Raw genomic sequence first — 25,014 nt, 5'->3', positions numbered from 1 at the left:
GAGACAGTGCTCGGAGGTGGGAAGGAGGTGGAACCAGAGGACAGTGCTTGGAGGTGGGTAGGGGGTGGAACCAGAGGACAGTTCTTGGATGTAGGTAAGAGGTGGAACCAAGAGACATTGCTCGGAGGTGGGTAGGAGATGGAACCAAGGGACAGTGCTAGGAGATGGGTAGGAGGTGGAACCAAGGGACAGTGCTCGGATGTTGGTAGGGGGTAGAACCAAAAGACAGTTCTTGGAGGTGGGTAGGAGGTGGAACCAAGGGACAGTGCTTGGAGGTGGGATGGGGGTGGAACCAAGGAATAATGCTCGGGGTTGGGTAGGAGGTGGAACCAAGGAACAGTGCTCGGATGTAGGTAGGAGTTGGAACCAAGGTACAGTGCTTGGAGGTGGGTAGAGCGGTGGAACCAAGGGACAGTGCTCGGATGTTGGTAGGGGGTAGAACCAAAGGACAGTTCTTGGAGGTGGGTAGGGGGTGGGACCAAGGGACAGTGCTAGGAGGTGGGTAGGGGATGGAATCAAGGGACAGTGCTAGAAGGTGGGTAGGAGGTGGAACCAAGGGATAGTGCTTGGAGGTGGGTAGGGGGTGGAACCAAGGGACAGTGCTTGGAGGTGGATAGGGGGGTGAAACCAAGGGACAGTGCTAGGAGGTGGAACAAAGGGACAGTGCTAGGAGGTGGAACAAAGGGACAGTGCTAGGAGGTAGAACCAAGGGACAGTGCTAGGAGGTGGAACCAAGGGACAGTGCTCAAAGGTGCGTAGAGGTTGGAACCAAAGGACATTGCTCGGAGGTGGGTAGGGGTTGGAACCAAGGGACAGTGCTAGGAGGTGGAACCAAGGGACAGTGCTCAAAGGTGGGTAGAGGTTGGAACCAAAGGACATTGCTCGGAGGTGGGTAGGGGTTGGAACCAAGGGACAGTGCTAGGAAGTGGGTAGGAGGTGGAACCAAAGGACAGTGCTCGGAGGTGGGTAGGGGTTTGAACCAAAGGACAGTGCTTGGAGGTGGGTCGGGGTTTGAACCAAGGGACAGTGCTCGAAGATGGGTAGAGGTTGGAACCAAAGGACATTGCTCGGAGGTGGGTAGGGGTTGGAACCAAGGGACAGTGCTAGGAAGTGGGTAGGAGGTGGAACCAAAGGACAGTGCTCGGAGGTGGTTAGGGGTTTGAACCAAAGGACAGTGCTTGGAGGTAGGTAGGGGGCAGAGAAAAGAGGTGACTCAGAAGTGGGGCGTACCCGCACCTATTCTCTGAGAAAAAATAGCCCTGGTTACATGTATTGAAAAAAGAGATCTGGATCACAACCAGAAATGAACTTCTAACATAGAGAGCCTCTTGTTTTCTTATACAGAGAAGCTGGAAGGGGAGAAGCTGAACGTGGCGGAAGTGACACAGTCTGAAATTGCTCAAAAGCAGAAGCTGCAGACCGTGCTGGAGAAGATCAATGAAACCCTGAAACTACCGCCAAGGAACATCAAGTGGAACGTGGACTGTGAGTCCTTCCTTCTATTTATCCCAGTCCTAATTATTTCACCTCCTAGCCCCGTCTTTCTCCAACGATATTACAAAAAGAAGACACTTTTCACATCTCCGGGAACCCCGGGTTATTATTCACGATATTTACAGCTCACCATACATAAACAGGAACAGTCAATTGAGACAAAAAAAAAAAATGATGTCAACAACATATTTATTCTATTCTAATCTATTTTATTTTTTTTATTCTATTCTTACCATCATTTTATTTCACTTTTATATCTTTACTGTAATTTTTACAAATTTCAAATTCAATATTTTTTTTTAAATCTATTTGAAAATAACGAATATACGAAACAAATTCCGGAAACAAATTATTCAAACATAACGAATAAATATGAAGAAAGAAAATTATTAACTTAATGAACGAACCTGAAACAAACCGAAACAAATTTTTTCTGTTGTGCACAATCTCTAAGAGAGTTAAAATGATAAAATTGCATTATTTTCCAGTCGATCTCTTCTTTAGAAATACTCGATCTATAGTTGTAATTCATTTTCAGATTCAAATTAATTATTTTTATTTCAGATTTGAATTTCGGGAAAAGCTTCAATTTATTCTATTCTATTTTTTTTTTTAATATTCTATTTTTTTATTTTCTATTTTAATTTATTATATTCTTTTCAATTTTATTATATTCTATCTTTTTATTTTCTATTTTTTCTATTCTATTCTTTTCTATTCTGTTATTTTATATTCTATTCTGTTCTATTCATAAATTTTCTGTATCATTCTATTCTATTTTTTTCTATTTTATTTTTTTTCTCTTCTTTTTTTTTTTCTATTTTTTTTTTATTTTAATTTTTTTTCTCTTCTTTTTTTTTCTATTTAATTTATTCTATTATTTTTCTCAAATCAAATTTTTTCAAGAACTATTCAAATTTGAAATAGAAAACTATTCAAATTCAATTCGAAAGCGATTTGAATTTGAATTTTGTCCAAAAATGTTTTTGTTATTTTGGATTTGTTTAAATGTGTTACTATGGTAATAATGAAAAATGTGTCCGAATTTTTATTCGGAATGAAACAAACTGCCATGTCTTCCAAATTATAATAGTAACAAATTTTTATGAATCCAAAATAAACTAAATAATGTAACAAAATAATGAATTATCCAAATGAATTTGAAATTGAAATGGAATCATATTGCAATAAATACAGTAAGGTATCAAAGAAAATAAAAAAAAGAATAGAAAAAAACATAATAGAATAAAACTTAATAGAATAGAATATAAAGAATACAACGGAATAGAAAAAAAAGAGAAAAAAAGGGATAGAATAAAAAATATAAAAATAGAATACAAAAGAATAGAATAAAACAGAACAAAATAAAGAATAAAAAAAAAACAGAAGAGAAAATAAAGGAATAGAATAGTAAATATAAGAATAGAATAGAAAATAATAGAGTGAAACAAAACAAACTAGAATAGAATAGAACATAAAATAATAGAATAGAATACAAAATAGAATATAACCATCTTCTTAAATTCCAATTTAAAAAAGAATACATTTGAATCCAGAATAGAAAAAAACAATAGAGTAGAATAGAAATAGACCATAACATTCTTCCTAAATTCGCATTTCGAATAGAATAATTTCAAATTTGAAAAGAATAGAAAAGAATAGAATTAGAAAAACAATAGAATAGAACCAGATATTCCACATTTCAAATAGAATATGTTCAAATTTAATAGAATAAATTTGAATATTAAAGAATAGAAAAGTAAAGAATAGAAGAGAAAAAACAAATAGAATGGAAAGAATATATCTATCTTCCAAAATTAGAATTTTTAATAGAATAAATTTGATTTCAAATGGAATTCGAAGTTTCCAAATTCGGTCGAATTCAGTTCAGTTAGACCGAATTTGGAAGTGATTCGAATTCTATTCGAAATCAAATTTATTCTGTTTCGGAAGATATATACAATGGGGTAGATCCACGTAGATCCGCGTATCTTTGCGGAGGTGTAACGTATCTGATTTACCTTACGCCTCCGCAACTTAGGCGGGCAAGTGCTGTATTCTCAAAGCACTTGCTCCGTAAGTTGCGGCGGCGTAGCGTAAATCGGCCGGCGTAAGCCCGCCTAATTCAAATGTGGGACAGGGGGGCGTGTTTTATGTTAATGTTCTGTGACCCGACGTGATTGACGTTTTTCCCGAACGGCGCATGCGCCGTCCGTGGAATTTCCCAGTGTGCATTGCTCCTAATACGCCGCAAGGACGTCATTGGTTTCGACGTGAACGTAAATGACGTCCAGCCCCATTCACGGACGAGTTACGTAAACAACGTAACTTTTTCAAATTTAGACACGGGAACGACGGCCATACTTAACATTGTTACGCCGCACTTACGCCACCATATAGCAGGGGTAACTATACGCCGGGAAAAGCCTAACATAAACGGCGTAAATGTACTGCGTCGGCCAGGCGTACGTTCGTGAATTTGCGTATCTAGCTGATTTACATATTTGGACGCGTAAATCGGCGTACACGCCCCTAGCGGCCAGCGTAAAAATGCAGTTACGATCCGACGGCGTAAGAGACTTACCCCTGTCGGATCTAAGGGAAATCTATGCCTAACTGATTAAGAATCAGGCGCATAGATACGACGGCGCAACTCAGAGATACACCGTCGTATCTCTTTTGTGGATCTGCCCCAATATATTTTTCCTATTTAATTTTATTCGAATTCGAACAAACAAATGGAATTCCTAAAACAAATTTGACGAATTTATGTAAAAACTGAGTGGAAACTCATCCAATTAATACAAAATTCTGTGCGAATTTCAATGGGCTGATATAGGGTGATAGACGAGCTCGATGTAGAACAGGGGTAGGCAACCTGGGGGCCCTCCAGCTGCTGCAGAACTACAAGTCCCATCATGCCTCTGGGAGTAATTGTAACTGCCAGCCTTGCAATGCCTCATGGGAAAGGTAGTTCCACAAAACCTGGACGGCCCCCGGGTTGCCGTAGAGAATTCTTCTCTGGGCTTCCTCCTTTTCTCATCCATTGACTTTGAACAAACACGCAGCCAGTGAAGTCCTGCTCTGCCTGCTCAGTACTCGAAAAGCCAACACCTACCTACTCCCCCATCCCCCCCCCCCCCAGGTCTACCCATTTCTTTATTATTTTTCTATTAAAGTAATTTGTATTTTCCAGCTGTTCATGCCAAGTCCGTGGTGGCCATTCTTCACCTGCTGGTGGCGTTGTCCCAGTACTTCCGGGCTCCGATTCGGCTTCCGGATCACGTCTCCATACAAGTAGTCGTTGTACAGGTATGAAAACCTCCCAAGCTGGCCGAGACATAACATGGTGCTGAAAGATCTTTCTAATTAAAGTGTATGGAAAACCCTAACCCTGGCTTTTATTGCTGTGTCCCCCCCAAATTTGTGATGATGGCCATTGTAACGGAACCCCAAATGGGACAGGGGTTAAAGCCGTTTAGGATATTCCATTCCCGCACACAAGGCAGCCATCGACAAACCGGCGAACACGACCCATACGAATTCCCCCATTAACGAGACACACACAGCTCTCTATGAAGTCCAAGCAGGTCTGACAATCTTTATTGAGAAATACAGCTCTTGTATACACAAAAAGAATACAAATGAACAATGACCCAACTCCACCCACATCATCACACAATGGTTCCTAACGAGCCCCCCCCCCCCAATACACATCTTTTAGTAGACATTCTGGCTCCAGCTCTGACATAATTTACATGAGCTAATTAACTACAACTGATAATTCAAACACCTGACCTTTAGGCTGTCTGCTAACTCACAATACACATTTATCATCAATAGACCTTCACACAATACAGGGTCAATTAGCACAAGCCACAACGAAAGATCCTCAGAAGCCATCCTATATTCATTTACATCACACCAGACGGACAGGTGGGCTGGAGTTGATGACATTAACACCTAACAGGATGTGTCCCCACATTATGAATGAGTCACTCTTTCAATTGACCTGTTGAGTTCAGAATCAACAAACAGCAACCAGTTCTCCACAGCCATTGTCACCGAAACAGAAACCCAACATTTTACAGTTGTGACCGAAACGGGTATAAAGCGAAAATCTTCCCATGTTGTTTCGGTGACGGCTGTCTAAGATAGTAATTCCCTTTTTGGAGAGATTTCCTCTGACTTCCTGTTTCGTCTTCAACACAGGAAGTGAATGGAAATCTTCCAAATAGGAGACAGGCAGCAAAACATAAACTGGTAGGGATTAATACATGGACTTTAAAACCCAACTCCTGGGCTGGTCCTAAATAATTAGAACCTGTCTTGCCCCCCGGCATTTACAAGATTAGGTATGTGCACTGCCGAAAAATTTGTTCGTTTTACGTTTTTACTTACCGTATTTATCTTCCTATAGCGCGCACCGGCGTATAGCGCGCACCCATACTCTAGAAGGGAAATTCCTGGAAGAAAAATGAATTACTTACAGTTTGTCGGTGTCTTGCCCGGCGTCCATCGGCGGCCTTGTCCGGTCCGGCGTCCGTCTGCGGCCTCGGTGGTGTCCTCCCCGCTTCTCCCGCGCTGTCTCTGAGCTCTCCCGCGCTGTCTCTGAGCGCTGCGGCCGACATAAACCGAGCACAGTACACTCGGCTATGCTCGGCCACGCTCAGCTCCTCTCGCATAAAGGCTAGGAGGCGGCACAGGGCGTTACCGCAAGCATTGCCGAGCGCGGCCGAGCATAGCCGAGTGTACTGCGCTCGGTATATGTCGGCGGCGGCGCTCAGAGACAGCGGATCGGGGTATAACGCCCACCCACGATTTTCCCCTGATTTTAAGGGGAAAAAGTGTGCGTTATACGCCGATAAATACGGTAATTTATTTTTTGTTTTCGTTTTTCGGGGTCATTCGATTATGATCGAAATACGTAAATTCAGAAATTTGTAAAATCTAAAGGGGCAGATCCACAGAGCGAGTACGCTGGCGTATCTACTGATACGCCGGCGTACTTTCAAATTTCCCGCGTCGTATCTTTAGTTTGAATCCTCAAAACAAGATACGACGGCATCTGGGTTCGATCCGACAGGTGTACGCCTTCGGATCTAAGATGCAATTCTTCGGCGTCCGCTGGGTGGCGTTCCCGTCGTTTTCTGCGTCGAGTATGCAAATTAGCTATTTCCGACCATCCACAAACGTACGAGCGGCCGTCGCATTCTTTTACGTCGTCTCTAGACGGCTTTTTTTCCGGCGTATAGTTAAAGCTGCTGTTTGGTGGCGTACTCAATGTTAAGTATGGCCGTCGTTCTTGCGTATAATTTAAAAAGAAAAAATTTGTTTGCGTAAGTCGTCCGTGAATCGGGCTGGACGTAATTTATGTCCACGTCAAAACAATGACGTCCTTGCGACGTCATTTAGCGCAATGCACAGCGGGAAATTTAGGGACGGCGCATGCACAGTTCGTTCGGCGCGGGGACACGCTTCATTTAAATTAAACACGCCCCCCTACTCGCCGCCGAGTAGGGGGGCGGAAAATGATTTTTCTTTGTGGTGGAAAAATCATTTTTTCCACCACAAAGACTTTTTTGGGTAGTACTTGTTTACAACCCAATTCATCTCCGGTGTTGACATTGACCCTATGATAAGAGACGCTGCCTCTCATTTCTTTGTATTTTTTTGTGCTGTATTTTCCAAAGTGTTCTGTTGACTCGTTTCCAATCCTGCTCTCAGTACTTCGGTCACCTTTACTGTTGAGTACCCAAAGGGATTTTAAACAGAAAATGTAATAGATTTCTAAAAACTGCATGAAAATGATTGTATTTTTTTTCCTCTTTCACCTTGGGCGAGATTCAAATTGTGTCCCTTTTTTTTTTTTTTTCTTAACAAGAGACATCTATGTCTGACGTGCGCAATTAATGAGTGCTACACTTGTTGCCAACCTCCCAACCTGATTATCCCCATTTGTAGGACTATATTGAGATGTGCACTAGCTCGCTTGACACTTAATAAATAGCCAGCACGTGGGTAATGGTCTGCAGAGCACACTGCAATTAGCCTGTCAGATTTGATTTACTACAAAGTGTATCTGATTTTAGGTTGGAACGGGAGCACGTAATGACTGTTGTGTGATGTATGTTAATTTTAAGCATTTAAGGACGGCCACATCCAAAAGTATTTGTTTTTCCTTTACAGCATCATCAAGAGCTGAGTTTTGTATTAACAAAAAAAATATATATATATATATAGCATTTTATTTTGTATTAACAAAAAATATATATATATATATATATATAGCATTTTTTTTTTTTTTTTTGGAATTAACAATAATAAAAAAAAAAAGCTGTCTACCAAAACCTGGAGAAATCTAGCACTGCCTTCTTAAAAATGGAAGCTGTTTATATATTATCATTGGCACATATTATATTTACTATTAGCAACATTTGAATCTCTCTACTGCAACCTTTCTCAACCTTTTCGAACCCTTGAAATAACTGTCTGGTCTAAAGAAGCCTCTGCTAAAAACTACTATATCTTTTCTTATGAAAAAAAAAAATTACTATATCTACAACATGATACATTTAGTGTGATGGTCAGTGGGAAGCAAGTTCCTTACACTTGTGGACATTGGGAAGCATTACAACCCCGTACAGATAGCTAAACAAGAACAATGGTATCAGTGGGAATGTATATGGAAGGTAGAAATTTCTCAAGGAACCCCTAGCAACCTTTGGAGGAACCATAGGGTTGCATAGAACCCTATCTGAGAAACCCTACTCTATGGGGTTATTGTTTTCATGGAACACTGCCTGAGAAACCCTACACTATGGGGTTATTGCTTCCATGGAACACTGCATGAGAACCCCTACTTTATGTGGGTTATTGCTTCTATGGGACCCTGTCTGAGAAACCCTACTCTATGGGGTTATTGCTTCCACGGAACACTGTCTGAGAAACCCTACTCTATGGGGGTTATTGGTTCCATGGAACTCTGTCTGAGAAACCCTACTGTATGGGGTTATTGCTTCCATGGAACACTGTCTGAGAAACCCTACTGTATAGGGGTTATTGGTTCCATGGAACCCTATCTGAGAAACCCTACTCTATGATGGCCGTTGCTTCCATGGAACACTGTCTGAGAAACCCCTACTCTATGGGGTTATTGCTTCCATGTAGCACTGTCTGAGGGTTATTGCTTGGAGGTTGGATGTCTACAGGCTCCAATGGTGGAAATATGGACCCTTGTCATCCACTTACAACAAAATCACAAGGGTATATAAAGTACATTTTTTATATTTTTGGAGTACTTAAAGAATGAAAACCATGCCGAATTTTGGTGGCTCAAATGGGGTTATTGTTTCCATGGAACACTGCCTGAGAAACCCTACACTATGGGGTTATTGCTTCCATGGAACACTGCATGAGAACCCCTACTCTATGGGGTTATTGGTTCTATGGAACTCTGTCTGAGAAACCCTACTCTATGGGGTTATTGCTTCTATGGGACACTGTCTGAGAAACCCTACTCTATGGGGTTATTGCTTCCACGGAACACTGTCTGAGAAACCCTACTCTATGGGGTTATTGGTTCTATGGAACTCTGTCTGAGAAACCCTACTCTATGGGGTTATTGCATCCATGGAATACTGTCTGAGAAACCCTACTCTATGGGGGTTATTGGTTCCATGGAACCCTGTCTGAGGAACCCTACTCTATGGTGGCCGTTGTTTCTATGGAACACTGTCTGAGAAACCCTACTCTATGGGGTTATTGCTTCCATGGAACACTGTCTGAGAAACCCTACTCTATGGTGTTATTGCTTCTATGGAACACTGTCTGAGAAACCCTACTCTATGGGGTTATTGCTTCCATGGAACACTAAAAATCCCTACTCTATGGGGTTATTGCTTCCATGGAACACTAAAAATCCCTACTCTATGGGGTTATTGCTTCCATGGAACACTGTCTGAGAAACCCTACTCTATGGTGTTATTGCTTCTATGGAACACTGTCTGAGAAACCCTACTCTATGGGGTTATTGCTTCCATGGAACACTAAAAATCCCTACTCTATGGGGTTATTGCTTCCATGGAACACTGTCTGAGAAACCCTATTCTATGGGGGTTATTGCTTCCATGGAACACTGTCTGAGAAACCCTACTCTATGGGGTTATTGGTTCCATGGAACACTAAAAAACCCTACTCTATGGGGTTATTGCTTCCATGGAACCCTGTCTGAGACACCCTACTCTATGGGGTTATTGCTTCCATGTAGCACTGTCTGAGAAACCCTACTCTATGGGGGTTATTGTTTCCATGGAACCCTGTCTGAGGGTTATTGCTTGGAGGTTGGATGTCTACAGGCTCCAATGCTGGAAATATGGACCCTTGTCATCCACTTCCAACAAAATCACAAGGGTATATAAAGTAAAATTTTTATATTTTTGGATAGAGTACTTAAAGATTAAAAACCATGCCGAGTTTTAGTTGCTCAAAGCATAAAAATACAACAAGAGTACCAAACCAAATGGTTATAGTCCAAATCGCTTTAAGGGTTCATATTGTGATCACATAAGGCAGCCAATGCATATTGGGGGACCAAACCGTTCCCCAAAATACACTGGTTGTTTTAACCACTTGAAGACCGCCAAATGATGCAGCTACAGACATCATCCCAGTATTGTTTTGTTTCTGGAGGCGATCAGTTTTTTTTTTGTAAAAGCCACCCTAGCAGCAAATTAGCTAGGACAGGAAGTAAATGCAAATCTCCTTAGCAGGGCACGGATATCCCCAACCCAACCAGGGTTTAAACCATTCCCTTGTCTATGCAAAGCTAAAAAAAAAAATTGGGCTTACATATACTTTTATTGCAGATTGTGCCTATTCATGCATGCAGACAACTTTCCTCCATTTGAAAGATGTACGTGGGACTTTTGGGGAGATTTTCGTTCCAAGTGTTTAGCCTATGTAACAAGTAATGTCAACTCATCACCTCTATGAATGCCTTTTTTCCTGTACAGAAGCTGGATGGAATGTTGCAGTCGCGCCAGATTCAGGAGGAAATCACTGGTGACACAGAGTACGTAATACTACCATTTAATCGGACGCAGATGTCTGTGAGAAAGGCGGCTCATGCATTGATGCTAATGAGGACCTGCGGTGGTGGAGGTTGCAGTCAGTGTCCTCTCGCTTGGCTCATGAAGTAGCTCAGAAGGAATGAAGGGATGGGGATAGGGGGAAAGGGGGTAATTGTCCCAGGTTCATTTTACAAATGAGGGAATGAGGTCATTCCATGGTGCTGAACATACTGTACATGAAGAGGACCTGCCCTGTTTAAAAGTTACTTTGATGGAAACAATTACTTTTTTAGTATTCATTATTAGCCAAAAAAAGTCTATTTTCAGGATTATTTTTTTTCTACAGAGACAGATGACCCGTCTCTGTGCTGAGACTCTGGTCTATTTTAGGACATTTACACAAGATTTCCTCTTACTCTGGGACAAGAAATGAAAGGAAATCTCTCCAGCGAGATGCAAAAAGCAAATAATAGACTGACTCCAGGTTTTAAGTTTACTGACTATCCAAAAACGAAAAATAAATAAAGTTTTTGCTACAGATACACTTCCAATTATAATTTATTTTATTTTATTAGCTATTACAAAATATGTCTATGAAGGGGACCAGGTCCCAGAAACACGTTGGCTCTCTTTATCAAGCATTCCACCTCCATAAGGATTACCACAATGAAGTGCATTCTTTTGGAGATAGGCATTGCCCCTCATGACAGAATTGAGCTTTCTCATATTTTTTTTTTTGGTCCACCTTATTATAAATTGTGGAACATTCCCCCCAATGAAAACGCATAGAGGCTATGTGTAGATAAGGACTCCTGATGTTTATGATTCACTTTTTATGGATCCAAGACTTGGAAATGATTGAAGGTTTCCAAGGTTCCCTCTCCCCTCCCAAGCTTCCCTCTCCCAAGGTTCCCTCTCCCTCTCCCAAGGTTCCCTCTCTTCTCCCAAGGTTCCCTCTCCCCTCCCCCAAGGTTTCCTCTCCCCTCCCCCAAGGTTCCCTCTCCCCCTCACAAGGTTCCCTCTCCCAAGGTTCCCTCTCCCCTCCCAAGGTTCCCTCTCCTCTCCCAAGGTTCACTCTCCTCCCCAAGGTTCCCTCTTCCTCTCCTAAGGTTCCCTCTCCCCTCCCAAGGTTCCCTCTCCCCTCCCAAGGTTTCCTCTCCTCTCCCAAGGTTTACTCTCCTCCCCAAGGTTCCCTTTCTTTATCCCAATGTTCCCTATCCTCTCCTAAGGTTCCCTCTCCTCCCCAAGGTTCCCTCTTCTCTCCCAAGGTTCCCTCTCCTCTCCCAAGTTTCCCTCTCCTCTCCCAAGGTTCCCTCTCCTCTCCCAAGGTTCCCTCTCCGCTCCCAAGGTTCACTCTCCTCCCCAAGGTTCCCTTTCCTTTTCCCAAGGTTCCCTCTCCCTCTCCTAAGGTTTCCTCTCCTCTCCCAAGGTTCACTCTCCTCCCCAAGGTTCCCTTTCCTTCTCCCAAGGTTCCCTCTCCTCCCCAAGGTTCCCTCTCCTCTCCTCTCCCAAGGTTCCCTCTCCTCTCCCAAGGTTCCCTCTCCTCCCCAAGGTTCCCTTTCCCTCTACCAAGGTTCTCTCTCCTCTCCCAAGGTTCCCTCTCCTCCCCAAGGTTCCCTTTCCCTCTACCAAGGTTCCCTCTTCTCCCCAATGTTCCCTCTCCTCCCCAAGGTTCCCTTTCCCTCTCCCAATGTTCCCTCTCCTCCCCAAGGTTCCCTCTCCTCTCCCAACGTTCCCTCTCCTCCCCAAGGTTCCCTTTCCCTCTCCCCAAGGTTCCCTTTCCCTCTACCAAGGTTCCCTCTCCTCTCCCAAGGTTCCCTCTCCTCCCCAAGGTTCCCTCTCCTCCCCAAGGTTCCCTCTCCTCCCCAAGGTTCCCTTTCCCTCTCCTCCCCAAGGTTCCCTTTCCCTCTCCCAAGGTTCCCTCTCCTCCCCAAGGTTCCCTCTCCTCCCCAAGGTTCTCTCTCCTCTCCCAACGTTCCCTCTCCTCCCCAAGGTTCCCTTTCCCTCTCCCAAGGTTCCCTCTCCTCCCCAAGGTTCCCTCTCCCAATGTTCCCTTTCCCTCTCCCCTCTCCGAAAACTGTAATATTAAATTTAATCTACTAAACCCAGCAATGCATGGTCACTCTACAGAGCATGCATGTCATTGCTGTACTCATCACCTCCATGTAGACTGCAAGACTGCTTGCTTTGTGTTTTCTTATTTTTGAGCTTATAAATAATTAGGTAGAAATTAGTATAGTTCTGTTGTAAACTAAAGTTAAGTTTTAATATTTTATTTCTTCTCTCTCCCAAGGGCCTTATCAGGCAGACATGGTAAGAATTTATATTTTTGAATCATTTTTTTTTTTTTGCATTTGGATTTTGCATGATACACATTTCAGGGAGTCCCTGGACCACCTTCACAGCTTTCACACACATCACTGCACTCTTCGAATAACACTTTAGTACTGAATGTAGAGAATCATTTTTGGAAATTAGTATTTGTGGAAATTAGTAAAAGTAATATTCTACATTGTTCATTACATAAGAGGTGAATTTATCAAAATAATGTGTGTGCTCCAGCACTGCTCATTGAGTTTTTATGTTTTTCTTTTTTTTCTTCTTTCAGAAAGAGATGCATTTGATACGCTCTTCGACCATGCGCCGGATAAACTGAATGTAGTGAAAAAGGTTAGATCTAGTTTTTTTTTTGTCTAAGTTCCCCTGATCTTGGCCTTTTGGGATATGTTGGATATGTTACTAGTGAGTCTTGTTGGGGTTCACAAGATCATTGCACGTTGATTTTCTTATGCTAATATCAGGAAAAGGAATGGAGCAAAGCTCAACATGTAAAGAGATCACCTTGATTTAAATAACAAACAATACCAAAAGGTACCAAGGTTTATCCAAAGGTAAAACACATTTGAGCAGGGAAGGGTTAAAACTCCTCTCTGTGTCCCATTGGGGGGATTTTCTTTCCTGTCTGGTAAGAACATTTACCATTTTGAGTTGCACTAAACCAGGAGTCTTCCAATGGGGACAATTGTTCTGGTGACAACTCTCTAAGCTGGAATTTTATTCACTTTCGAGAGGTCTTCTCTTATATTGATGAAAACATTCTGGTCCAGAGTTTTTGGGGTCCTCCAGAACCTTATAGTCCTTAGGGATGCTAAGTTAGCTCTTCTGTATTGCCCAATACCAGGTCTTTACCCTCATCAACAAAAACTGGCAACGTATCTCTTCTAATAGACGATAGCCAAGGCCTGGAAGAAGTGATTGGCCTTCTAATGCCTAGTACACACGATCGGTTTTCCCAGCGGTAAAAAGTCCTCCGGTAAAATCGAGGGGGAAACTGAGAACCTGCTCGGTAACTTTTTCCCCCCTACACACGACTGGGTTTCCCCACAGGAAAACTGCCATGAGAGCTTTGGTCGGGAATCCCGGCCGTGTCTATGCTCCACCGCAGTGTTTCCAATCGGGAAAACTGCCGGGTTAAAAACCGCCGGGAATCCAGGTGGGAAAAAAGAGAGCTGATTCTCTTTTTTTTTTGCAGTTTTCCTGTCGGGAAAACTGCGATGGAGCATACACACGGCCGGGTTTGCCGGCCAAAAGCTCTAATTGCAGTTTTCCCGACGGAAAAAAAGGTCATGTGTACGACGCTTTACAAGAAGTCATGGACCGTATGAATCTGATGTTAGTCAACGAAAAAATGTCCAGAACCCTTATGGCCAGATTCAGAGAGACAGGCGCATCTTTAGTTCGGCGTAGCGCATCCCATTTGCACTACGCCGACGTAACATAGTGAGGCAAGGCCAGTATTCACAAAGCACTTGCTCCCTAAGTTACGTCGGCGTAGCGCAAATGGCCCGGCGTAACCCCGCCTAATTCAAATTAGGCAGGTAGTGGGTGTGTTACATGTAAAGTAACCGTGACCCCATGTAAATGAGGGCCGTTGGTACGGCGCATGCACGCGCATGCTCAGAATCACGTCGCAAATACTCAATGCTTTCGACGTGAACGTAACCTACCCATTCACGTACGATTACGCAAACAACGTAAAATATGACGGCTGTTCCGTCGTCCATACCTTGCATGGGCTGCGCCATCTTTTTGGTGGTTTATATTTACGCCGGCGTATGTCTTGCGTAAACGGCGTAGCTTACTACGACGGGCGTACGTACGTTCTTGAATCGGCGTATCTTGCTCATTTACATATTCAACGCGTAAATCCTAGTACACGCCAGCGTAAATATGCACATAAGATACAACGGCGTAGGAGACTTAGTCAGTCGTATCTTAGCAACAGTGAGGCATATCTCATTTTAAGAATGCGCGCAAAGATACGACGGCGCTCATTCGGACTTACGACGGCGTATCTACTGATACGCCGTCGTAAGTCTCTCTGAATCTGGCTATTAATCTTTAACTTCCAACCCACATTTTTGCAAAACATGGGTACCATGGCTTAATTACATTCATTGCACCCTGCAAGTCTATCATATTTCTAGCCTTACGTTTGGACAGGAACCCAAGTCTGCAGGGACTCGTCTTAAACCCTTCTTTTTCCCTTCTTCTCTACTTCCTTTTGCCTTCTTTTTGTTCTGCTACCCTGAATGTATTTTTTCCACATAAAATAACTCTTCAGACCCTTAGGGCAGCCTACTTGGCCTGCAGCCCACCAACTCTGATAGTGTACCTTGAACGCTCTTTCCCTTGGGAGTCATGTGTTACTTCTGTGGTGACCTCTGTTTTCTACAAATGTTTTTAGCTCCTGCGTGGGCTTTCCAGTTGTGGAAAAAAATCAATAAAATGATTGAATCAGAAAGTGGAGGAAAACCTCCTCATATGGGACATAAAAAGGGGCAGGGGTTTAAAACCCTTCCCTACTTTATGCAAAACAAAAAGAAAAACAAATGGTTTTAGATATACTTTAAGCTAACCTATGAAACTCTGGGAATCCTTTGTCATGTAAAATATTTATTGATACAACAAAGATTGTATATCATCATCATTTTAAAAATGGAAACATCAGCTAAACTAGTTATAATAAAACATTAGAAAGCAACCTTAAACCCACCAATACCAGATTAGGATAACTAAAAAAAAAATCAATCAAAAAACTGACCCCAAACCATTGTATTTTCCATTCTAATAGGTAGATTCACGTAGGGGCGCCTAACTTTAGGGCGGCCTAGCCTAGCCTTTTTAGGCTACACCGCCGTAAATTAGTTAGGCTAGTAGTGATTCTCAAACCACTTACCTGCTAATTTTCGGCGGCGTAGCCTAAAACGAGCGGGCGTAAGGGCGCTTAATTCAAATGACTTGGAGGGGGGCGTGTTGTATGGAAATGATCTCACGTTTTTTGACGTTTTTTGACACTGCGCATGCGCCGGGCGACTACATTTCCCAGTGCGCTTTGCGGCTAAGTAGGCCGTACGGGCCTATTGATTTCGACGTGTACGTAAACGACGTAAATCCCGATTCGCGGTTGACTTGCGCAAACGACATAAAAAAAATCGAACCTCGCGGCGGGAACGGCGGCCATACATAACATTGTTATTCCACCTCATAGGTGGAATAACTTTAGGCGGCCTATCCCTTACGGAAACGACGTAATGCGACGGTGTAGGCCTGGCGTACGTTCTTGAATCGTCGTATCCCCTCATTTACATAATCTACGCCGGCCGCAATGGAAGCGCCATCTAGCGGACAACAGAAACATTGCAATCTAAGATAGAACGGCGCAAGCAGGCCTATCTTAGCTTTGTTTAAGCGTATCTCTGTTTGAGCATACACTTAAACAAACGCCGGCGTAGATTCAGAGTTAGGTCGGCTTATCTACTGATAAGCCGGCCTAACTCTTTGTGAATCTACCTATAAGTGTATTCAGCTCATTTTCTCAACCTATCATTTGGACACCGAGAATTTACTGTATGTTTTTACTCTGTGTTTCAGACTTTGATCACATTTGTTAACAAACACCTAAATAAACTGAACCTGGAAGTGACGGAGCTGGAGACACAGGTGAGATAATATATGGGTCTAGAATATATTATCCCCAAGTGTGTAATGTGTATTGCTGGTGTCATACCTGTAGGTGGCGCTAAACAAGCCACATGATTTAGGCGCCGTACTGCCTTGGAATAATATGCTTCCTGATGGCGCTAGAGAGAGCGTTGCATTTATCCCCCTCTAGATTCATGTAATAGCTGCCGGCTTGTGTCACTGTCAACTTGTGTTTCTGTGAATGGTGGCACTCTTCTCCAGCTGCCATTAAGCATAACACAAGCCGACAGCCTGTTTGGAGAAGATGACTACTGTAGTAGCTGGCGGCTTTTGTTGGATGAATGACAGCGGCTGGAGAGGAGTGCCGTCATTCACAAAAACACAAGCCAACAGGATCCAACAGCTACTACATTTGTCTAAGAGAGATTAGTGTACTAGCTTGTGTTGCTGTCAGCTTTTGTTTTTGTGAATGGCAGCACTCCAGCTGCTCTCAATCACAACACAAGCCGCCAGCTACTACTGTAGTCCCCCCCGGTTGGCCAATCGGTCCCCGCATTTACCCCATCTAGGGCGCGGGCTTCCTCCGGGCGGCGGGCCCCTGCGTCTCTTTCTTCCTCGGCTTCATGGCGGCGCAGGTTCCCCTACGTCTCCTTCCTTCCTCCTCCTCCTCGGCGGCCAACAGGATCGCTTCCCCTCTCCGCCAACCGGCTTGCACGACTTGCTTCCTGAGCCGGGATTGGCCGGGAGGAAAAGCAGGAAGACAATAGTGAATATCAATTCGCCATTGTCACACAAATTGGTGGGCTTGGGGCGCAGTCCTCTGCGCCCCAAGCCCACCCTTTTTTAAGCCAATTAGACCCTCCTGCTCTAATCATGTGCTTTTAAAGAAAAAAAGAACATTGAAATCCATGTGTCCGGCGCCCTGCATGTAAGTTAGGGGCCGGCCAAATGGATTAGGGGGACAGCGCCCCATATGGACGGGCCACCGCTGCTGTAGTCGTCTCCAACTATCTGGTGGTTGCAGGAGGTTTGGGATTCAGTCTTTCCCCAGTACAAAGGGATAAGAGGAGGGACAGGGAAGTAAAACAGAGAGGGGCCTGTGTCTTTAGTGTTACCTGTACTCTTTCTGCCCCCCCCCCCTTTCCCCATAGGATCGCCAATAATTTGGGCTTCTGTCTGGGGTGGAGCTACAGAAGGTACTTGCAGAATTAAAAATGTCCTTTTAGTTCTAAGCCCCTGCACAGTTTTTTAAAGGGACACGTGTTATATGCACTGGGGCCCCCTGGAGGATTCAGGAAGAATTTTTTTTTTTTAAATTTCAGGTGGAAGTTTTTCTGTACATGTACTTGCCATATTTGAAAATTAAAATACTTTTTTTGAATGATATGTTTGTCTCAGTTTGCAGATGGCGTGTATCTGGTCCTGTTAATGGGTCTTCTGGAAGGATACTTTGTTCCCCTTTACAATTTCTTTCTGACTCCCGACAGCTTTGAACAGAAGGTAACCATTGGCTGGCAAGAATTGATATCATTCATGTAAATTCGTTACATTGTCTTTTTGTTTTTTTTCTGCAGAACGCATGTAAGAATTAAAGTTATAGGGCCAGATTCAGATACAATGGCGTATCTTTTGGCCGGCGTAGCGCATCCCATTTGCACTACGCCGATGTAACATAGTGAGGCAAGTACAGTATTCACAAAGCACTTGCTCCGTAAGTCACGTCGGCGTAGCGCAAATGGGCCGGCGTAACCCCGCCTAATTCAAAGTAGGCATGTAGAGGGCGGGCTCTATTTAAATTAACCGTGACCCCCTGTAAATGAGGGCCGTTCGTACGGCGCATGCGCGCAATCACGTCGCAAATACTCCCTACGAAACGACGTTGGCTCAATGCTTTCGACGTCAACGTAACCTACGCCCAGCCCCATTCACGTACGCTTACGCAAACTACGTAAAATACGACGGCTGTTCGGTCGTCCATACCTTGCATGGGCTGCGCCACCTAGAGAGGTGTTTTATCTTTACGCCGGCATATGTCTTACGTAAATGGCGTAGCTTACTGCGACTGGCGTACGTACGTACGTACGTTCGTGAATCGGCGTATCTTGATCATTTACATAAAATCGAAACCCGTAAATCAACGTACACGCCCCTAGCGGCCAGCGTAAATAGGCAGCCAAGATACGACGGCGTAGGAGACTTACGTCGGTCGTATCTTGGCCAAATTCAGGCGTATCTGGTTTCCAGAATATGCCTAAAGGTACGACGGCGTGCATTCGGACTTACGACGGCGTATCTACTGATATGCCGTCGTAAGTCTCTCTGAATACGGCCCATAATTTCTATTTGTAACTAGAAAGTATAACTTGACAGGTAATGTTGAGATGGATTTAAAGGAACCAAAAAACTTTTTGTTAATTGCTTAACCACTTCAGCCCCGGACCATTTGGCTGGCCAAAGACCGGGCCACTTTTTGCGATTCGGCACTGCGTCGCTTTAACTGACAGTTGCGCGGCCGTGCGACGTGGTTCCCCAAACAAAATTGACGTCCTTTTTATCCCTACAAATATAGCTTTCTTTTGGTGGTATTTGATCACCTCTGTGGTTTTTATTTTTTGCGTTATAAACAAAAATAGAGAGACAGTTTTGAAAAAAAAAGCAATATTTTTTACTATAATAAATATCCCCCAAAAATATATAAAATAAAGGGTTTTTCCTCAGTTTAGGCTGATACGTATTCTTCTACCTATTTTTGATTCAAAAAAAAAAATCTCAATAAGCGTATAATGATTGGTTTGCGCAAAAGTTATAGCGTCTACAAAATAGGGGATAGTTTATGGCATTTTTATTAATACATTTTTTTTTCTAGTAATGGTGGCTATCTGCGATTTTTATCGTGAATGCGACATTATGGCGGACACATCGGACACTTTTGGGACCATTGTCATTTTTACAGCGAGCAGTGCTATAAAAATGCACTGGTTACTGTAAAAATGACACTGGCAGTGAAGGGGTTAACCGGTAGGGGGGGAGCTTAAGGTGTTAAGTGGGACCTAGGGAGTGATTCTAATTGTTAGGGAGTGTGGCTTGCTGTGACACGTCACTGATCGCTGCCCCCGATGACAGGGAACAGACGATCAGTGACATGTCACTAGGCAGAATGGGGAGATGTTGTTGTGTTTACACTGACATCTCCCCGTTCTTCAGCTCTGTGACCCGATCGCGGGTCACCAGGGAAAATCGAGTCCGTGGGTCCCGCGGGCACGTTCGTGCGACCACACGGCCGGCAAATTAACCACTTAAGAACCGCCTCCTGCACAAATACGTCGGCAGAATGGCACAGCTGGGCACAAGCACGTACCTGTACGTGGCCTTTAAGAGCCCAGCCGTGGGTCGCGAGCGCGACCTGGTCTGAAGCACCGTGCCCGCGGGACCCGCGGACCCGATCGCCGTCGGTGTCCCGCGATCAGGTTACAGGAGCTGAAGAACGGGGAGAGGTGAGTGTAAACACACCTTCCCCGTTCTTCTGTGTGGCAATGACACTGATCGTCTGTTCTCTGTCATAGGGAACAACGATCAGTGATGTCACGCCTACAACCACGACCCCCCTACAGTAAGAATCACTCCCTTAGGGCACACTTAACCCCTTAGCGCCACCTAACGGTTAACCCCTTCACTGCCATTGTCATTTTCATAGTAATCAGTGCATTTTTATAGCACTTTTCGCTGTGAAAATGACAATGGTCCCAAAATTGTGTCAAAAGTGTCCGAAGTGTCCGCCATAATGTCGCAGTCACGAAAAAAATCGCTGATCGCCGCCATTACTAGTAAAAAAAAATGATTAATAAAAATGCCATACAACTATCCCCTATTTTGTAAACGCTGTGGGTTAGATTCAGATAGCCCGGCCTAATTTTCTGTGGGCGTAACGTATCTCAGATACGTTACGCCACCGTAACTTAGGGCGTGAGTTCCGTATTCATAAATAACTTGCGCCCTAAGTTACGGCTGCGTAGCGTATGTGGTCCGGCGTAAGCCCGCCTAATTCAAATGTGGATGATGTGGGCGTGTTTTATTTAAATTAATTGTGACCCCACGTATTTGACGTTTTTTACGAATGGCGCATGCGCCGTTCGTGAAAGAATCCCAGTGCACATGCTCGAAATTACGCCGCAAATCGTCAGGCTTTCACGTTGAACACTACAGGGCAGGTTTTTTCATGTGGTATGGCAGCGCTATTTTTAGCGCTGTACCGCATGAAAAACGCCTCAATGTGAAAGGGGCCTTACGCCAGTCGGATCTTAGCCTAATTTTGGCGTATCTTGCTTTCTGAATACAGAAAGAAGATACGCCGGCACAGCTTTGAATTTACGCTGCATAAATTCTTTCTGAATCTAGCCCTATAACTTTTGCGCGAACCAATCAATAAACGCTTATTGCGATTTTTTTTTTACCAAGAATAGGTAGAAGAATACGTATCGGCCTAAACTGAGGAAAAAAAATATTTTTTTATATATTTTTCGGGAATATTTATTATAGCAAAAAGTAAAAAATATAGAATTTTTTTAAAATTGTCGCTCTTTTTTAGTTTATAGCGCAAAAAATTAAAACCGCAGAGGTGATCAAATTCCACCAAAAGAAAGCTCTATTTGTGGGGGGGGGGACGTAAATTTTGTTTGGGAACCACGTCGCACGACCGCGCATTTGTCAGTTAAAGCGACCCCGTTGCGGAATCGCAAAAAGGGGCAATGGTCCGGGTCTTAAGTGGTTAAAGGGGACGTATATATATATATATACACCCATTTGCCCAGCCGTGCCATTCTGTCGATGTATAAGTGCGTGCGGCGGTTGGCAAGCGGTTAAGGACCGCCCCACGCACATTTTCTGAACATTCGTAAAATTGGAATATTCGGAAATTAGAACATTTTTTACTTTTTTTTTTGCCTTAAATAAATAAATAATACATAAATATTTTATTATCGTCAGGTCCTGAATGTATCGTTTTCCTTCGAGCTCATGCAAGATGGCGGTCTGGAGAAACCAAAGCCGAGGCCGGAAGGTTGGTTATGTTATTGTTGTCGCTGTCGCTGCGCTTTATGTTGCCTTTTGAATTGGATTCTGACCTTGCGGCTTTGTGTGTTCTTCCTACAGACATTGTCAACTGCGACCTGAAATCCACTCTCCGCGTCTTGTACAATCTCTTCACCAAGTATCGGAGTCTGGAGTAAAAAAAAAAAAAAAAAGCACTCAACTAAAGATAATAATCCATCGATACTCCATTCCTCTCAGCCGTGTTTACTCGCCGCTGGAGAAAAAAAGAGAAAAAAGGGAACAATTTTTGTATTATTTTTCTTTTCTATTGTACAAAAGAAACTTGATATTGTAAGTCGTAAAAAAAAAGGCGACTTACAAGAAAAAAAAGTATTTTGAAGTAGCGAGGGCCTAACAAAGTTACCCCGCTCTATAGCGATCGTTTATTGGTCTGTATGGTTAGGATGGTGCCAATCGTTCTTGAATCACACTAATTCTGGCTGCTGCTTTTAGTCACAGTCATAAATGTTTTTGGATTTACAAGTTTAGCCTACCAAAAACTCAAAGGGGTGTATTTATAAAAAATAAATAAAAAAAACAAGATAACTGTCCATCCATCGAAACTGCATGTAAATTCTGCAGATCAAATTTTATCCATTGAAAAAAATGTGTGAGTGGGGGAACAATACTGCATTATGGCCACTAGATGGAGATGAGGAGCCTACTTAATTTCCCAAAATATTCAGCACCATCTAGTGGCCTTAATGCATTATTTTTACCCTTCACACTTTTTTTTTTTTTTTTTTTTTTTTTTTTAATAAAATTCGTTCTGCAGAGAATTTAGCCTGAGAACATTCACTTGCACACAGATATCATTTTCATGCAGTTTTATTTTATTTTTATTTTTTATTTTTATCTTTATAAATACACCTCAAAGTGATTTACAGGGTTAGCCAACCAAAATCTCAAAGTAGTGTATTTATAAAAAAAAAAAAAAAAAATCTGTCCATCTATTTTTTAATAATTTAATAAATTGCATGTAAATTTTGTAGATTGAATGTTATCCATTGGATAAAAGAGCGAATGGGGAAAATATTGCATTATGGCCACTAGATGGAGATGAGGAGCTCACTTATTTTCCAAAATATTCAGCACCATCTAGTGGCCTCAATGCATTATTTTCCCCTTCCCGCTTTTTTTTTTAATAACATTCTTCCTGCAGAGAATATAACCTGAGAACATTCAATTGCCCCATGCACGCAGATCAAATTTTCATGCAGTTTTGTTTTATTCTTATTTTTTATTTTTATAAATACACCTCAAAGTGATTTACAGGTTTGGCCTACCAAAATCTCAAAGTAGTGTATTTATAAAAAAATCTATCCATCTATTTTTTTATAATTTAATAAACTGCATGTAATGTCTGTAGATTGAATGTTATCCATTGGATAAAAGAGCGAATGGGGAAAATATTGCATTATGGCCACTAGATGGAGATGAGGAGCTCACTTATTTTCCAAAATATTCAGCACCATCTAGTGGCCTTAATGCATTATTTTCCCCTTCCCGCTTTTTTTTTTTTTTTTTTTTTAATAACATTCTTCCTGCAGAGAATATAACCTGAGAACATTCGATTACCCCATGCACACAGATCAAATTTTCATGCAGTTTTATTTTATTTTTATTGTTTTAATAAATATTCCTCAGTGATTTATGGGGTTAGCCTACCAAAAATTCAAAGTGGTGTATTTATTTAAAAAAAAAATGCTTAGCTGTTCATCTATCAAAACTGCATGTAAATACTGTAGATTTTCCAAAATATCAAATTTTTATACAGGTTTTTTTTTATTTTACATATATATATTTTTTTATAAATACACCTCAAAGTGATTTACAGGGTTAGCTTACCAAAAACTCAAAGTAGTGTATTTATAAAAAAAAATGCATAGCTGTCAATCTATTAAAACTGCATGTCAATTCTGTAGATTTCCCAAAATATTCAGCACCATCTAGTGGCCTTAATCCAGTATTTTCCCATTTCACACTTTTATTTATTTTTTTATAACATTTTTTCTGCAGAGAATATAGCCTGAGAACATTCGATTGGCCCATGCACACAGATCAAATTCATATCAATTTCATGCAGTTTTATTTTATTTTAATTAAATATACCTCAAGTTATTTATGGGGTTAGCCTACCAAAAAAATGCTTCGCTGTCCATCTATTAAAACTGCATGTAAATCAAATTTTCATGCAGTTTTTTTTATTTTTTATAAATACACCTCAAAGTGTATGTCAACAATTAAAACAATTAAAAAAAACATTTTCAGTTCCTGGTAAAAAAAAAAAAAAAAACATATTCAGTACATCTCAGCAGTAAAAGTACAGTTTCCGATGTTTCAAATGACTGTCAGTATTTTTGAATATTTTTGAGTTTTTTTTTAATAAAAAAATATCAGAAGTCTAGTAATATTCTACCCCTTATATTATGGCAATGAGAAGCGGTGGAAGGTATTTTTTAGTCCAGGAAAGGGGAAAAATAAACATATATACATTTTGGACAAATGGACTGAATATGTATTTTTTTTTCTATTTTGCCAAGTCATGCACTTAAAAAAAAAAAATACTTTTGTGCCTTTTATACAGAAATGTTATCAATGTTGATTTATGCAATCCATCATAAAGGTCCGATATTTTCAAAGAAGGGAGGTTGAAGGTTTCTTAAGCTGGCATCATTTTTTTTTAATATATATATTCTCTGGGGCAGATCCACAAAGAAATTACGCCAGCGTATCTGTTGATACGCCGGCGTAATTTCAAAATTCCCGCGTCGTATCTTTGTTTTGAATCCTCAAAACAAGATACGACGGCATCTCGGCTAGATCCGACAGGCGTACGTCTTCGTACGCCGTCGGATCTAAGCTGCAATTTTTCGGCGGCCGCTAGGTGGCGTTCCCGTCGAAATCCGCGTTGAGTATGCAAATGAGCTATTTACGGCGATCCACGAACGTACGTCCGGCCGGCGCATTTTTTTCCGTCGTTTGAGTTCGGCTTTTTCCGGGGTGTAGTTAAAGCTACTATACTGAGGCGTACTCAATGTTAAGTATGGCCATCCTTCCCGCGTACAATTTTGAATTTTTTACGTCGTTTGCGTAAGTCGTTCGCGAATAGGAATTTGCGTAGAATGACATCACCGTCGTAAGCATTGGCGGGTTCCGGTTTAATTTCGAGCATGCACACTGGGATACCCCCAGGAACGGTGCATGCGCAGTTCCAAAAAAACGTTGTTTACGTCGGGTCACAACGTATTAACATAAAACACGCCCCCATTAGATCCATTTGAATTCCGCGCCCTTACGCTGCGAGAGATACACTACGCCGCCGTAACTTATGGCGCGGATTCGTTGTGGATTCAAATGAAAAAAGATAAGTTAC

At 42.3% G+C, this 25,014-nt stretch overlaps 1 protein-coding gene across 1 annotated transcript in view; it reads left to right on the top strand.

Moving 5' to 3' along the window:
* Positions 1-22,877, top strand: part of PARVA (parvin alpha) — an 80,912-nt gene extending 58,035 nt beyond the window's left edge. Inside the window, exons 5-13 of the mRNA XM_040327942.1 lie at positions 1,345-1,485; positions 4,691-4,806; positions 10,509-10,567; positions 12,859-12,878; positions 13,174-13,235; positions 16,500-16,568; positions 17,949-18,050; positions 21,534-21,606; positions 21,699-22,877. Coding sequence (XP_040183876.1) covers positions 1,345-1,485; positions 4,691-4,806; positions 10,509-10,567; positions 12,859-12,878; positions 13,174-13,235; positions 16,500-16,568; positions 17,949-18,050; positions 21,534-21,606; positions 21,699-21,775 — 719 coding nt within the window. The 3' untranslated portion in view covers positions 21,776-22,877. The remainder of the gene's footprint in view (positions 1-1,344; positions 1,486-4,690; positions 4,807-10,508; positions 10,568-12,858; positions 12,879-13,173; positions 13,236-16,499; positions 16,569-17,948; positions 18,051-21,533; positions 21,607-21,698) is intronic.
* Positions 22,878-25,014: the final 2,137 nt, after the last annotated feature.

This window comes from Rana temporaria, chromosome 11, assembly GCF_905171775.1.
Source record: "Rana temporaria chromosome 11, aRanTem1.1, whole genome shotgun sequence".
In the NCBI taxonomy this organism is placed as follows: domain Eukaryota; kingdom Metazoa; phylum Chordata; class Amphibia; order Anura; family Ranidae; genus Rana; species Rana temporaria.
This window is presented reverse-complemented; position numbering and strand designations above follow the sequence as displayed.